The sequence below is a fragment of the Aethina tumida genome, chromosome 3 (assembly GCF_024364675.1).
Source record: "Aethina tumida isolate Nest 87 chromosome 3, icAetTumi1.1, whole genome shotgun sequence".
Lineage (NCBI taxonomy): Eukaryota > Metazoa > Arthropoda > Insecta > Coleoptera > Nitidulidae > Aethina > Aethina tumida.
Window position 1 is genome coordinate 4,439,143 of NC_065437.1, and position 17,051 is coordinate 4,456,193.

Genomic DNA, 17,051 nt, shown 5'->3' on the forward strand with positions numbered 1-17,051 from the left:
CACCATTCAATCATGTCCTGTCAGGTTTTTACTGCTGTGTGCACGCTTTCTTTTAAATCACTAATTGCCACGGTCAATTTACATGTGGTAATAAAACACGAATATTTAAATATAATTATTTTATTTAATTTATTAGTTAATGGAATTTTTAACGTTAAACTTTTTTAAAGTAACTTTTATTCCCCATAATCAACATTTCTTTAAGTCAACTTTAATTTTGACTTTATTTCCAGAATTAAACCTATGTTACTTAAAAATTGGAGATTTTCTAATTAATCAAAAGCTCATCTTTAAACATTAAAAGCTTTCAAAGCTCTCAAATAATATAGTTAGTGTAATATAAAAATATGTTCAAATTTAAATTATTTTTACATTTTACATTTATTAAAAGTTTAATTAATTACGACTAAATAAATATATATCAATATTGAATATAAGTTATTAACTATAACGTTCTGAATCCTTATAGATAAATTCAGTACAATCATTCCCAGAAAAACTTATAATTAGTCTTTATCCATCGACACAAATATAAGTAATATTAGTAACGATTTGTTAAAAGTCAAGTGCCATTAATCGAAATGTCAAGTGATATTAGTATTAGTTATTCAATCTTTGAATTGAAGTTAATCTCTAGGTAAGTGCTACCCTGTGTAATTAATATTTGAGTTTTAGAGATTAATGTAAACCTAAACTGCAATTGAGACAATTTCATATAATGCAATTCTAGATTTTCTACGTATTTTATATTTCTCTGAATATATTCTGACATTTTTAAAATAAGCCATATTTTCGTTTTTGTACGTTTTCAGGTAAACTGTAAGATATCTAGCTGTCAATGTTTTACAAAAATTAATACATTTTTGAACTTTCTGAGAACAAAAAATTGCTTTATTGTATACGCAATCTGATACATTTGATTAAAAGAATAACTTTTTTTGTTTCGTTTACTTAAACAAAAATATTTAAAAGTTAATAAAATTAAGAATAAAGTTAAATGAAACCTTTTTATAAATTTTAAAAATATGTTGTATATAAAAATTAAAGATTTTGAGACATCTTTAAATGTAATCCCAAAATTGGAACTAATTCAAAATTGGTATTAATATGTAAAAAATATTTTTACTAAAGATGTGAAGTAATAAAAAAATTAATTAAAACTAATTTATAGATACATTGAGTAATTAAAAAATATTCTTTAAAATATTCTTTTTATTCAATTTTAAAAATATATCGTATATAAAGATTAAAAATTTTGAGACATTTAAAAATAACCAAAAAATTAAAACGAATTTTTACAGTATTAACATAAAAGACGTATTTTTACTAAAGATTTGAAGTGATAAAAATTAAATGTAAACTAATTTACAGATACATTCATAAAACTGGTAAATATTATTTTATTTATTTAAAAATATTCTTCAAAATTTTGTGTTTATACAATTTTAAAAATATATTGTGCAAAAAGATTTAAAAATTTAAGACTAATTCAAAATTTGTACAGTATTAATATATAAGAAGTATTTTTACTAAAGATGTGAAGTGACAAAAAATTAAATGAATTTAGAGATCTATTCGGGAAACTGGTAAATTTTATTTTATTTATTTAAAAATATTCTTTCAAATAGATTCTGGGATATCTTTAAAGAAAAACTAAGGAAGTGAAGTTATAAAAAATTAAATTAAAACTAATTCAGAGATATATTGTATATAAAGTTTAAAGATTGTAAGACATCTTTAAATATAAACTAAATATTGGGACAAATTCAAAATTTGTACGGTATTAATATATAAGAAGTATTTTTGCTAAAGATGTGAAGTGACAAAAAATTAAATGAAAACTAATTTAGAAATCCATTCAGGAAACTGGTAAATATTATTTTATTTATTTAAAAATATTTTTTCAATTATTGTTTTTATTCAACTTTAAAAATATATTGTATATACAATTTAAAGAATCTGGAACATCTTTGAAGAGAAACTAAATAAGTGAAGTTATAAAAAATTAAATTAAAACTAATTTAGAGATCCATTCAGGAAAGTGGTAAATATTATTTTATTTATTTAAAAATATTCTTTCAAATATTGTTTTTATTCAACTTTAAAAATATATTGTATATAAAGATTAAAGATTCTTGGATATCTTTAAAGATAACCTAAAAATTAGAATTAATTCAGAATTTGTAAAGTATATATATTTATAAGAAGTATTTTTACTAAAGAGATGAAGTTATAAAAAATTAAGTGAAAACTAATTTAGAGATATATTGTATATAAAGTTTAAAGATTCTGAGACATCTTTAAAAGTAATCTGAAAATTAGGACTAATTCAAAATTTGTACAGTATTAATATATAAGAACTATTTTTACTAAAGATGTGAAGTGACAAAAAATTATATGAAAACTAATTTAGAGATCCATTCAGGAAACTGGTAAATATTATTTTATTTATTTAAAAATATTCTTTCAAATATTGTTTTTATTCAACATTAAAAATATATTGTATATAGAATTTAAAGATTCTGGGACATCTTTATAGAGAAACTAAAAAAGTGAAGTTATAAAAAATTAAATTAAAACTAATTTAGAGATAAATTCAGGAAACTAGTAATTATTATTTTATTTATTCAAAAATATTGTTTTTATTCAACTTTAAAAATATATTGTATATAAAGATTAATGATTCTTGGACATCTATAAAGATAACGTAAAATTAGAATTAATTCAAAATTTATAAAATATTAATATATAAGAAATATTTTTACTAAAGATGTGAAGTGATAATTAATTAAATGAAAACTAATTTACAGACACATTCAGAAAACTGGTAAATATTTATTTAAAGATATTTTTTAAAATATTGTTATTAATCAATTTTAAAAATATATTGTATATAAAGATTGAAGATTCTGAGACAGTTTTAAAAAGAAATTAAGAATAATTAAAAATTTTTATTAAATATGGAAAATGATAAAAAATTAAATAAACATTAATTTATTGATACTTTCAGGAATCTGATAAATATTATTTTATTTATTTAAAAATATTTAATATATTTAAAGTAACTTAATTATCGTAAATTTTGATTTATTTTTTTAAATAATAAATAAATAAATTTCGTATATGTTATTAAAATTATCTCATTAAAAATGTGAAATAAAATTATTTGAGTTGTAAGAGTATAATTTACAAAATTATTTGTTGTATTTTCAGGGCCAGTGATGTGCATGTTATCAAAAGAAAAAGATTAATGTTTAAAAATAATTTATTATTAACAATTCTTAACATTTAAATTCTACAAAAAATTTAAATCTTAATCTTTCAACATCTGAGATATTCAACATCCTGAAACTGTAAGTATTTTAAGTAAGAATGAAAAAAAAAATACTAATAATAATATATATTCAATATTTACAACTCAATTTAAATTGCACAAATATATTAACCATATACATTAAAACTATACATTATAAATAATAACAATTTCAGCTTCACAGCATTACAACTCAGTTAAATTAGGCGTGGGAGGCTCAGCGTTACCGGAATACTCCGTGTTGGACCAGTTCAAACCGTTGGACATGCGGTTATCCTCCACGTAAGAGTTGTCACCCGTGGAATTATTAAATGGGTCTTGCCTGGGGATGTTGTAAAATTCAACCGGGTACTTGTCTTCCACCGCATTGGGTAAGGGGTACTGATTGTAGACCGAGTAATACGGCGGTTGAGAGAACTGTTGGTAGTTTTGTCCGTAGTACTGATCGTACTGCTGTCCCATGTATTGGTTGTGAACCATCGATGAATGGTGCAATAAACGTTCGACTACTTCTTCTTCGTTTTTAACAGGTCTTTGAACATTCATGGCCGAACTGTTCGATCCGGTGGATAAAGCTGGAGACACTCTGTTGTCGGCGTAGTGCTGGGTCGGAGACGAGGATGACTTGTTCTTCATGTCCTTTTTGTGCTTCATGCGCCTGTTTTGGAACCAAATTTTGATTTGTCTTTCCGTTAGGCTCAAAAGTTGGGCAATTTCGATTCTTCTCGGTCTGCTTAAGTACTTGTTGGTGTGGAATTCCTTTTCCAATTGAACCAGTTGATTTGAGGTGTAGGCGGTTCTAACACGTTTGCCACTAGATTCTTGCCTTGTCGTTGCTGAATTGAATAAATTAATTATTAGTATTTTTGGATTAGTGTTTGTTTTTAATTAATTACCTTGATTATCTTTAGGGGAGGATGGGGCAGGTTTTAAGTAGTCGGTCATGTTGAACTGTTGTGAGGGATGTTCTTGAATTCGCCCTATTTGGTGGTTCCAAGTATCATACTGAAACACAAAAATGAACATTAATTTTTGTTTCAATAAAAACAGACTCAATAAATAACATACCAATTGATCCTGAGGTATGTGCATGGTAACAGGTGTCCTCATCATAGACACAGTCGTGGAGTAAGAAGGTGGAGATCCATCCGAAGCTGAAGACGATGTGTTTAAGTTAGCACCGAACGACACGTGACTTTCGTCCAAATGATTCAGAGGGCTGGACGTCCTCACTTGACTGTCTTGAAAGCTTTCATAGTTGCTGGGGATGGTTTCACTGAACTGTGTTTGGCTCATGGTTTTCGATGGTCGAATGATTATCTGTTGATGATGTTTCGAACTGATACGGTGATAGTACCTGTTGTGCGGCTAAATACTCTTCAGGTTTCCCTACCACCACCGGTGGCGCCCTCATTTCAATACATTTGAATTTCGTGTTATTCAAGAGCAGGATTTAAATGTATGGGAATATAATAAATATTTTTGAGTTACAAATTCATCGGTCTTTGTATGTCTTACCTGAATAAACGAGGGTAATAGTTTACCCACAGACTTACTTAATTTATTTTTCAATGTTTTTCAGATTGTATTGAAAAAGTTAAAAACAATTTTATTTTTTTTTTTAATTTTAACATTAACATAAATAAAAATCACAATTTTAATTAAAGATCAAATAATTATATTTACTTGATATAAATTAGCATCCAATTTAAAAAATGGATAATAAATATTATAAAAATAAAATCATTGATAATTATAATCTAATAAATAAATATTAAAATATTTTTTATATTAAATTTAGGAAAATATTAAAATGATAAATATTTTTAGATTTTCATTTCCTATTTTGTTTTACCTGAACCAATTTATAATATTTGACAAAATTAAAAAAATATATATATTCCTCATTAAATGATAATTAAATTATGTGATTATATGTTAATAATATAAATATTCACTATAAAAATATATATTATATTTAGTGTAAGATTCTGACACAACTTTAAAAGAATCTTATTTTTATCAAATTTTAACATTTATTTTATTATTATTATTATACATTAGATTAAAAAAATAAAATGTGTTTTTATATTTTTAATACATAGGATACATAAAAGTATGGAAAGTACGATTATAACCAAATTAAATATTTTAAAGAAATATGTTTTATGACATAATTGATATTTTTGTTAAATAATAATATAAATACTTAACTAAAATATTTAGTACAAAAATATTTTATATAATTAATATAAGATTGAAAATTCTGAGAAAGCTTTAAAAAGAATTTAAAATTGTAAAAGTAATTCAAAATTAGCAAAATTCTCTAAATTAATATATAAGGAGTATTTATACCATAAATATTTTATTATTATTGTTTTATTTTATAATATTTGACAATATTAAAAAGAATATATTCTTCATAAAAGTGACATTTTGAAACTCTGAACTTTAACTTCAATTAAAATTAATTGATGTATTTTGTGTTAATATTATTTTATGTTTTGTGAAAATTTGTTATTATTATCAAAGAATAAAATATTTATTGTTAAAAATAAAATTTTAAAGCTGCGAGCTTGCAGCTGTTTTGGACGAGTAAAAAATGGAAATTGTTACTAAATATCCAATATACATTAATAGCATTAATATTAATAATTTTATTAGTGTTAATTAATTTATTTTATTTTATTAATATTATTTTAGATTTTATCAACATTTTAACAACTACTTTGTAATTATTATTATTATTTATTCGTCCAATTATAACCAAATATAATGTTTTAATGAAATACATTTTTGGATTTAGTTGTTATTTTTGCTAAATAATAATTAAAATATGTGATTTAAAATATTATATAAATATTTCAATAATTTCTACAAAATTATATAATTTATTTATTGTAAGACTAAAGCTTCTGAGAAAGCTTTAAAATGAGCTTAAAAATTAAAAGTAATTCAAAATTAGCAGAATATTTTCCAAATTAATATATAAGGAGTATTTTTACCATACATGTTTTATTATTATTTGTTTTATTTGATCAAATTTGACAACATTAAAGGATAAAATATTTATTGTTTAAAATAACAATTTAAAGCTGAAAATATTAAATATACATTAAAAGCATTAATATTAATAATTTTATTCATTAATTTATTTTATTTTACGTTTTATCAAAATTTTAATAATTACTTTGTTATTATTACTATTTATTCGTACAATTATTACCAAATTTAATGTTTTCATGAAATATTTTTGTTTTGTATATAGGTGTTATATTTGCTGAATATTAATTAAATATTTGATTTAATATATAATATAAATATTTCAATATTTACAAAAATATATAATTTATTTATTGTAAGAATAAAGTTTCTGAGAAAGCTTTAAAATGAGCTTAAAAAAATAAAAGTAATTCAAAATTAGTAGAATATTTTCCAAATTAATATATAAAGAGTATTTTTACCATAAATATTTTATTATTTTTGTTTTTTTTGATAAAATTTGACACTATTAAAAAAGAATATTAAAGGATAAAATATTTACTGTTAAAAATGACATTTTAAAACTGCGAAGTTGCAGCTTTTTTATGCTAGTAAAAATGGAAATTGTTACTAAATATCAAATATACATTAATAAATTTAATAATATTAATTAATGCATTTTTATTTATTAATATTATTTTACGTCTTATCACAATTTTAATAATTACTTTGCTATTATTTATTTATATAATTATAACCAAATTTAATGTTAAAATATATTTATGGATTTAGTTGTTATATTACTTAAAATATATGATTTAATATATAATATAAATGTTTCAATATTTGCTACATAAATATATAATTTATTTATTGTAAGACTAAAGCTTCTGAGAAAGCTTTAAAATGAGCTTAAAAAATAAAAGTAATTCAAAATTACTATTCTAAAATATTTTCTAAATTAATACATAATCAGTATTTTTACTATAAATATTTTATCATTATTTTATTTAACAATATTAGACAATATTAAAAAAATATTCTTCATTAAAGGATTATACGTTTATTATAATTATTACTAAATATTAATATTAATTAATTAATTTAAATTGTTTTATTAATATTTTACGTTTTACCAAAATTTTATTTATTATTTACTTTTTACTATAATTTAAAATATAAAATTTTGTCTTCAGATCAGATATTTAATTGGTGTGTCTTAAATGAAGAAAAATGAAGTTATTTTATTATTATTCATATTATTATTAAATATTAGATTAAATAAATAAAAATGCATTTTTATACGTTTTTCAATATTTAAAAATCTATTATTTTATAAATAATCCTAAATTTCATACTATTACAATATTTATGAATTCTTCTAATGTATCAGACATTTTTTACATATGTAATTAGCATTGACTATACTGATCAGAAAGTGTTTGATGCTACTGAATTTTGAGAGAGACTTCATGCATGACAGAGACACTAAAAGTCTCCCACTAAGGAGCAAATTTGCAGACTTTTAATGTCTTTGTCGTGCATAATGTCTCTTTTAAAATTCAGTCGAAACAAATGCTTTCTGATCGGTATATTTAATTCCACTTTCCAATAATGAATATTTAATTTTATTTTTTATGAATATAATATGAATAATAGAAAATACTCAAAATAAAACATCTAAATTAATACAAAATCATTTAATTAAGTCAACTTAAAAATATATACATAAATACACTTTTACTAAGTATTTAATTTATTTATATAAAATTTACAGGGGTGTTAGACTATTAGGAGACGGACTTATTTCAGAATATTCGGCACTGGGCCAATTAAAATTATCCGGTAGACGATTCTGGTAACCTCCATCGACCACTGAGTCGACAAACTGCTCTGGTCTTGTGGGAGTTCTGAACATATCACGTGGGTACTGATCATCAACCACGTTGGGAAGATTGTACTGATTGTAAGCATCAAACTGAGCATTGGGGCTGTTGTCGTAATAGGCACCTTGCGGGAATTGTTGGTAATACTGTCCGTAATACTGATTGTACTGTTGCTCCATGAGTTGATTGTGCATGACAGAGTTGTCTTCAGTTTTGACACCTCTTAAAGGAACGGTCGGTGAGGAGTTGTTGGAAGTCGGCGACAAAGTTGGGGACATCCCATTATCAGCTGTCGGGGACTTATTCTTGGTTTCCTTCTTGTGCTTCATGCGCCTGTTCTGGAACCAAATCTTGATCTGTCTTTCTGAGAGGCAGAGGTCTTGGGCGATTTGTATTCTTCTGGGTCTGCACAGGTATTTGTTGATGTTGAACTCCTTTTCCAGTTGTACGAGTTGGGTGGACGTGTACGCCGTCCTGGCACGTTTGCTACTGGTTTGAACGTGGGTTGGGGAGAAATCTATCAACAAATTAATGTTGGTTAGTACTGAACTGTAGTTGTTTATTAATTGAGCCTTACCTGGGTCATCATTGGTTTTAATTTGGGGAGGTTTTATGAAGTCATTCATGATAAACTCCTGTAACTGATGATCCTGCATGTTCCTGACTTGTTGCTCTTCCCAAGTATATTGCTGCAACAACAGTGACAAATTTAATATACATCAAAGTTAGTTAGTAAAATTAAACAAAACTTACCAGTTGATCTGGAGTAACCGCCATTGAAACAGAAGTTGGATATGAAGGAGGTGAGTCGTTGGAAATCGGAGGTGTAACAGGGATCAAATGTGGCATATGGCTTTCCTCCATAACGGGACTTGAAGCTCCAACTTGCTTGTCCTCGAATCTATCGAAGCGGTTTGGCATATTTCGTTCTTGACTCGAACTGACGTACTGGTACCTACAGTTGTACACCACCTCCACCCTTATCTGGATTTATTTGCAAACACTATCGACCAATGGCACAACTAGAAAGTCCATGGTATGCGTAATCGCATGTGCTAACCAACCGAACTATGTGGTAATTAATTTTTAATTATTTTTACTGTCTACACAATGCCGCGTTACAATCGCCACCAAGTTTGGTAGTCGACTAACTGGTCTAATGCATATTGTCAAACTTTTAGATAATTTAGTTCGGCCTCAGGCAAGTTTTTAGATATCGATGTTTTCTAAATAACTTAAATTACTTTTATTTTTTTTAATATGCTCCGATGTTCGGGTAAAATGAAAGTTGTGAAAACGTAATGGTTTACATTTTACTTATGAGTTTAATAAAAGCTTTTTTAATATATATTTTATATGAGACTTTTTCATAAATTAATAATGGTATTTTCATTTTTATGTTCAAATGTGACACATTTCTGGGTACTATATGAAAACACGTAAATGTTGTTTTTGAATTGTGTGTGTAAAACTTTTATTTTGAAATTGTACAAAATTCTTATGTAAGTTTTATAAAAGCTTTTTTAGTACATATTCTGTTTGAGACATTATATTAGTCAAAAACGTTTCCAAAAAATTATAATTGTAGTTTGATTTTAAAGTTCAAAGATGTTAACCTTTTGATACTATATAAAAATATGAACTATAAATGTTGTTTTTGAATAGTTTGTCTAAAATTTTTAATTTGAAGTTGTCAAAAATTCTTAAGTGACTTTTATAAAAGTTTTTTAGTACATATTCTATATGAGACATTGTTTTAGACAAAAAAAATTTCAAAAAATAATAATGGTAGTTTGATTTTAATGTTCTAAGATGTCAACCTTCGGGTACTATATAAATGTTGTTTTTGAATTGTGTTTGTAAAATTTTTAATTTAAATTTGTCAAAAATTCTGATGAGAGTTTTATAAAAGCTTTTTTAGTACATATTCTATATGAGACATTGTTTTAGACAATAACTTCTTCAAAAAATTATAATGGTAGTTTGATTTTAATGTTCAAAGGCGTTAAACTTTGAGTACTACATAGAAATATGAAGTATAAGTGTTGCTTTTGAACTGTTTGTGTACAATTTTTAATTTGAAATTGTCAAAAATTCTTATATAACTTTTATAAAAGCTTTTTTAGTACATATTCTTTATGAGACATTGTTTTAGACAAAAACTTCTTCAAAAATAATAATGGTAGTTTGATTTTAATGTTCAAAAACGTTAAACTTTGGGTACTGCATAAAAATATGAACTATAAATATTGTTTTTGAACTATTTGTGTAAAATTTTTAATTAGAAATTGCCAAAAAGCTTTTTCAGTACATATTCTATATGAGACATTGTTTTAGGTAAAAACTACTTCAAAAAATAATAATGGTAGTTTGATTTTAATGTTCAAAGTCGTTAAACTTTGGGTACTACGTAAAAATATGAACTATAAATGTTGTTTTTGAACTGTTTGTGTAAAAGTTTTAATTTGAAATTGTCAAAAATTCTGATGAGAGTTTTATAAAAGCTTTTTTAGTACATATTCTATATGAGACATTGTTTTAGACAATAACTTCTTCAAAAAATAATAATGGTAGTTTGATTTTAATGTTAAAAGGCGTTAAACTTTGAGTACTACATAGAAATATGAAGTTTAAGTGTTGCTTTTGAACTGTTTGTGTAAAATTTTTAATTTGAAATTGTCAAAAATTCTTATATAACTTTTATAAAAGCTTTTTTAGTACATATTCTTTATGAGACATTGTTTTAGACAAAAACTTCTTCAAAAATAATAATGGTAGTTTGATTTTAATGTTCAAAAACGTTAAACTTTGGGTACTGCATAAAAATATGAACTATAAATATTGTTTTTGAACTATTTGTGTAAAATTTTTAATTAGAAATTGTCAAAAAGCTTTTTCAGTACATATTCTATATGAGACATTGTTTTAGGTAAAAACTACTTCAAAAAATAATAATGGTAGTTTGATTTTAATGTTCAAAGTCGTTAAACTTTGGGTACTACGTAAAAATATGAACTATAAATGTTGTTTTTGAACTGTTTCTGTAAAAGTTTTAATTTGAAATTGTCAAAAATTCTGATGAGAGTTTTATAAAAGCTTTTTTAGTACATATTCTATATGAGACATTGTTTTAGACAATAACTTCTTCAAAAAATTATAATGGTAGTTTGATTTTAATGTTCAAAGGCGTTAAACTTTGAGTACTACATAGAAATATGAAGTATAAGTGTTGCTTTTGAACTGTTTGTGTACAATTTTTAATTTGAAATTGTCAAAAATTCTTATATAACTTTTATAAAAGCTTTTTTAGTACATATTCTTTATGAGACATTGTTTTAGACAAAAACTTCTTCAAAAATAATAATGGTAGTTTGATTTTAATGTTCAAAAACGTTAAACTTTGGGTACTGCATAAAAATATGAACTATAAATATTGTTTTTGAACTATTTGTGCAAAATTTTTAATTAGAAATTGCCAAAAAGCTTTTTCAGTACATATTCTATATGAGACATTGTTTTAGGTAAAAACTACTTCAAAAAATAATAATGGTAGTTTGATTTTAATGTTCAAAGTCGTTAAACTTTGGGTACTACGTAAAAATATGAACTATAAATGTTGTTTTTGAACTGTTTGTGTAAAAGTTTTAATTTGAAATTGTCAAAAATTCTGATGAGAGTTTTATAAAAGCTTTTTTAGTACATATTCTATATGAGACATTGTTTTAGACAATAACTTCTTCAAAAAATAATAATGGTAGTTTGATTTTAATGTTAAAAGGCGTTAAACTTTGAGTACTACATAGAAATATGAAGTTTAAGTGTTGCTTTTGAACTGTTTGTGTAAAATTTTTAATTTGAAATTGTCAAAAATTCTTATATAACTTTTATAAAAGCTTTTTTAGTACATATTCTTTATGAGACATTGTTTTAGACAAAAACTTCTTCAAAAATAATAATGGTAGTTTGATTTTAATGTTCAAAAACGTTAAACTTTGGGTACTGCATAAAAATATGAACTATAAATATTGTTTTTGAACTATTTGTGTAAAATTTTTAATTAGAAATTGTCAAAAAGCTTTTTCAGTACATATTCTATATGAGACATTGTTTTAGGTAAAAACTACTTCAAAAAATAATAATGGTAGTTTGATTTTAATGTTCAAAGTCGTTAAACTTTGGGTACTACGTAAAAATATGAACTATAAATGTTGTTTTTGAACTGTTTCTGTAAAAGTTTTAATTTGAAATTGTCAAAAATTCTGATGAGAGTTTTATAAAAGCTTTTTTAGTACATATTCTATATGAGACATTGTTTTAGACAATAACTTCTTCAAAAAATAATAATGGTAGTTTGATTTTAATGTTCAAAGGCGTTAAACTTTGAGTACTACATAGAAATATGAAGTATAAGTGTTGCTTTTGAACTGTTTGTGTAAAATTTTTAATTTGAAATTGTCAAAAATTCTTATATAACTTTTATAAAAGCTTTTTTAGTACATATTCTTTATGAGACATTGTTTTAGACAAAAACTTCTTCAAAAATAATAATGGTAGTTTGATTTTAATGTTCAAAAAAGTTAAACTTTGGGTACTGCATAAAAATATGAACAATAAATATTGTTTTTGAAATATTTGTGTAAAATTTTTAATTTGAAATTGTCAAAAAGCTTTTTCAGTACATATTCTATATGAGACATTGTTTTAGGTAAAAACTACTTCAAAAAATAATAATGGTAGTTTGATTTTAATGTTCAAAGTCGTTAAACTTTGGGTACTACGTAAAAATATGAACTATAAATGATGTTTTTGAACGGTTTGTAAAAGTTTTAATTTGAAATTGTCAAAAATTCTGATGAGAGTTTTATAAAAGCTTTTTTAGTACATATTCTATATGAGACATTGTTTTAGACAATAACTTCTTCAAAAAATAATAATGGTAGTTTGATTTTAATGTTAAAAGGAGTTAAACTTTGAGTACTACATAGAAATATGAAGTTTAAGTGTTGCTTTTGAACTGTTTGTGTAAAATTTTTAATTTGAAATTGTCAAAAATTCTTATATAACTTTTATAAAAGCTTTTTTAGTACATATTCTTTATGAGACATTGTTTTAGACAAAAACTTCTTCAAAAATAATAATGGTAGTTTGATTTTAATGTTCAAAAACGTTAAACTTTGGGTACTGCATAAAAATATGAACTATAAATATTGTTTTTGAACTATTTGTGTAAAATTTTTAATTAGAAATTGTCAAAAAGCTTTTTCAGTACATATTCTATATGAGACATTGTTTTAGGTAAAAACTACTTCAAAAAATAATAATGGTAGTTTGATTTTAATGTTCAAAGTCGTTAAACTTTGGGTACTACGTAAAAATATGAACTATAAATGTTGTTTTTGAACTGTTTCTGTAAAAGTTTTAATTTGAAATTGTCAAAAATTCTGATGAGAGTTTTATAAAAGCTTTTTTAGTACATATTCTATATGAGACATTGTTTTAGACAATAACTTCTTCAAAAATAATAATGGTAGTTTGATTTTAATGTTCAAAAAAGTTAAACTTTGGGTACTGCATAAAAATATGAACAATAAATATTGTTTTTGAAATATTTGTGTAAAATTTTTAATTTGAAATTGTCAAAAAGCTTTTTCAGTACATATTCTATATGAGACATTGTTTTAGGTAAAAACTACTTCAAAAAATAATAATGGTAGTTTGATTTTAATGTTCAAAGTCGTTAAACTTTGGGTACTACGTAAAAATATGAACTATAAATGATGTTTTTGAACGGTTTGTGTAAAAGTTTTAATTTGAAATTGTCAAAAATTCTGATGAGAGTTTTATAAAAGCTTTTTTAGTACATATTCTATATGAGACATTGTTTTAGGCAAAAACTTCTTCAAAAAATAATAATAGTAGTTTGATTTTAATATTCAAAGTCGTTAAACTTTGGGTACTACATAAAAATATGAACTATAAATGTTGTTTTTGAAGTGTTTGTGTAAAATTTTTAATTTGAAAAAATTCTGATGAGAGTTTTATAAAAACTTTTCTAATACTTATTCTATATGAGACATTGTTTTAGGGAAAAACTTGTTCAAAAAATAATAATGGTAGTTTGATTTTAATGTTCAAAGACGTTATACTTTGGGTACTACATAGAAATATGAAGTATAAGTGTTGCTTTTGAACTGTTTGTGTAAAATTTTTAATTTGAAATTGTCAAAAATTCTTATATAACTTATGTTATATGTTATTGAACATTTTGTGTAAAATTATGTAAATATTGTTTGTGTTTTTATTTTGAAATAAAAATAAAAAATATACCTAATATTTTATAAATTCTATTTTAACAAAATTTCCTCAAAATACAATAAACCAAAACTATTCATTTATTTTACCCCCTTGAAAATAGGATGTAATATAATTTCAAAACACCAGCTGGCAAGAAAATTATCTAAACACAAACAAAACTTGTCCTATCCTGCTTTAATACAAACATTTATTATTTTTCAGGTTGTGTTTACTTTGGCCATATTAAAAAAGTAAATTATTTGTCAATGGCACTTATTTTTCTTCAACAAATAAATTCTAATATTTTTAAAATTTAAGTTAATTTTATCTAGAAATAGGCACGTCATTCAATTTTTAGTGGGAAAAGACAGAAATAAGGTTTAGGAAACAGAGATAAGTTGGCAATACTTAACATAGAAGTGTACTTATGAACGTTTCCTTTATTTGTTGCTTTAAAATTACATAATATGAAGTACCTATCCAATTTTGTATAGAGCAGTAAAATTTATTATCTACCTAGATATGGATTATGATGGAATATCTACCTATGAGTTAAGATTATTGTGTTATTCTAAGAATTACTTTTTATTAGAGCTAAGCCATCAAGTACGTACTGAACAATAATATTATTAATTATTATTTCTTTAATAGTTTTGAAAGGAAGTAAATTTGCTTGTATCAACTTGAAGTTACTAAAGAAGGAGTCTCCCCAGGTATTATGCAACAATACTGATGCCCTAAGTGTACCACAGACAATTTAAATGTAAAAATTGTTGTTTTTTTAGTCAGCTGAATTCTTTTTCTATATTGAATCTTTTAGATTAGTTGCACACAAATAGTTGTGGTTAAAACGATAATCGATACCAAAGGAGTACCATAAAATTCTTGTCGCCAATGTTTAATACAATTTGTTGTATTTTAAATTCAAATTGAAATTTTCTAAAATTATACATCCGACTAAAAATAGTCTAGCCAAGATTGTAATCCTATAATCTTATTCTGGTGTGGTCAGCAGTCTCTATGACGTCTCTAAAGTCAAGTGCCTTCTCATGAATAAATTGCAGTACAAAAGTTAATCTGTACCTCTCAAGCACCCCATAAAAATATTAAGAAAAGTCTTCTTCGAATTTTAATTCGGCTTGTGGTCGACGCCAATGTGGATGGTTACCGAAAAATTGTCTCGATTAATCATAGCGGACTCCAGAAGTGTTAAGTGCTGTAAAATAAGACCTTCAGTTGTGGCGACTTGAGGTTTTCAATGCTTTATAATTTAACCGAAGTCTGGTATAATTTGTATAAGGGGGAGTCATAAAAATATTTCATTTTTCATTACAAGTCAATTAACATTTGTTTAACTACTATCTTGGGGGACAATATATAGTACAAAAAGAGTTTGATGAATCTGAATCATGAAAGAGACATCATGTGCAATAGAGACAGTAAAACTCCCACTAGGGGACTGTCTCTGTCATGCATAATGTCTCTCTCTAAATTCAAACGGGTCAAACGCTTTTCTTGCTGTATAAACTATATAAGCATCATTTTAAATTAAAAAATTAATTCAATTTTGTATTTTTAAATTATTTATTGTAGTGGAAAATTTCAAGATACTACCCATTCATGAAAACACTTATTATAGACTTGGACAAACTTTTAATGGGTGTCGTCCGACAAAGGATTATAGCAAAGTGTCTTATAAGTATGTCTAAACATTGTAATACCCTTCTAATTCCCTTACTTGTGGTCTGGGCCCGGTGGACTCGTCATTACTTTTGCCACATGGCGTGTAGCACAAGCCATTTTTGTTAATCCATCTCAACTATAATTTAAGTTTAAGAAATAAGAAAAAAACTGATCAATATTTTAGTCTAGTACTAGAATATAAATATATGTTCAAAACAAGTTTTGAACGTTTTGGAAAGTAATGGGGCCTGGATGTATTAAAATTTTAAGCTGATTACTTGGAAGGAAGGAAGGAAGGAAGTTTAAGCACAAGTCGTACATTATTTCCGGCTTAATATTGCATAATTATAGTACCTGCACTGTCACAATTCAAGAAGTACGTGATTTCTATGAACAGTCATTGTTATTTCCAATCCTTTCCTATTTTACGTTTTCTAAACCAGGATATTTAATTTGACAGACTCATTTCTTAATGGATAAAGGAATTTCCAAGATATTGTTTTATTCGAAACACTTGATGTTTAACCACAAACAAACACAAATTGAAAATATTCTACTAAATTGGTAACTAAATATAAATGATTAAATTCGACCGAATTTTCAAAAATTCAATATTTTATTTTTATTTTCTTTTTATTGTATTGTAAATGAAGGTACATCTTCATAATCTTTTATTTTTCTGTTTTTCCCCTTAGTTGAAGAAAAATTTATATTAATAAATATATTTCTTCTGCATAATAATAATAATAATAATATTATTTTTATTTGAAACTTTTCCATACTCAATTTCTGTCCATTAGTCGACGTCATGGTGGACAGTCTGCCCAGGAATTATGCAAAAAGCCTTTCCCCTATTACAGATGGCACCAGACTTGACCTTTTGGAAGTGTTAA

At 24.6% G+C, this 17,051-nt stretch overlaps 2 protein-coding genes across 2 annotated transcripts; both read right to left on the reverse strand.

Moving 5' to 3' along the window:
* Positions 1-3,391: 3,391 nt before the first annotated feature.
* On the reverse strand, positions 3,392-4,727 carry LOC109605190 (homeobox protein Hox-D3). The gene is made up of 4 exons (XM_020021756.2): positions 4,671-4,727; positions 4,382-4,594; positions 4,210-4,318; positions 3,392-4,149 (listed from the first exon to the last, which is right to left on the reverse strand). Exons 1-4 carry the CDS (start codon positions 4,725-4,727, stop codon positions 3,500-3,502), a joined length of 1,029 nt encoding a protein of 342 aa, XP_019877315.2. The 3' UTR covers positions 3,392-3,499.
* Positions 4,728-8,066: 3,339 nt separating this feature from the next.
* On the reverse strand, positions 8,067-9,256 carry LOC109605191 (protein zerknuellt 2-like). The gene is made up of 3 exons (XM_049965740.1): positions 8,935-9,256; positions 8,759-8,870; positions 8,067-8,698 (listed from the first exon to the last, which is right to left on the reverse strand). The coding sequence occupies exons 1-3, from the start codon at positions 9,100-9,102 to the stop codon at positions 8,067-8,069; spliced, it is 912 nt and encodes a 303-aa protein (XP_049821697.1). The 5' UTR covers positions 9,103-9,256.
* Between the last annotated feature and the right edge of the window lie 7,795 nt (positions 9,257-17,051).

Excerpts from the sequence above, each read along its gene's own strand:
- LOC109605190 (XM_020021756.2), bottom strand. The coding sequence starts at position 4,727 with ATGAGGGCGCCACCGGTGGTGGTAGGGAAACCTGAAGAGTATTTAGCC. Across the intron at positions 4,595-4,670 it reads AGTATTTAGCCGCACAACAG|TTCAGTGAAACCATCCCCAG; the intron begins GTACTATCACCG and ends AGCCAAACACAG. Across the intron at positions 4,150-4,209 it reads CTCCCCTAAAGATAATCAAG|CAACGACAAGGCAAGAATCT; the intron begins GTAATTAATTAA and ends TATTCAATTCAG.
- LOC109605191 (XM_049965740.1), bottom strand. The coding sequence starts at position 9,102 with ATGCCAAACCGCTTCGATAGATTCGAGGACAAGCAAGTTGGAGCTTCA. Across the intron at positions 8,871-8,934 it reads CGGTTACTCCAGATCAACTG|CAATATACTTGGGAAGAGCA; the intron begins GTAAGTTTTGTT and ends CTGTTGTTGCAG. Across the intron at positions 8,699-8,758 it reads TAAAACCAATGATGACCCAG|ATTTCTCCCCAACCCACGTT; the intron begins GTAAGGCTCAAT and ends ATTTGTTGATAG.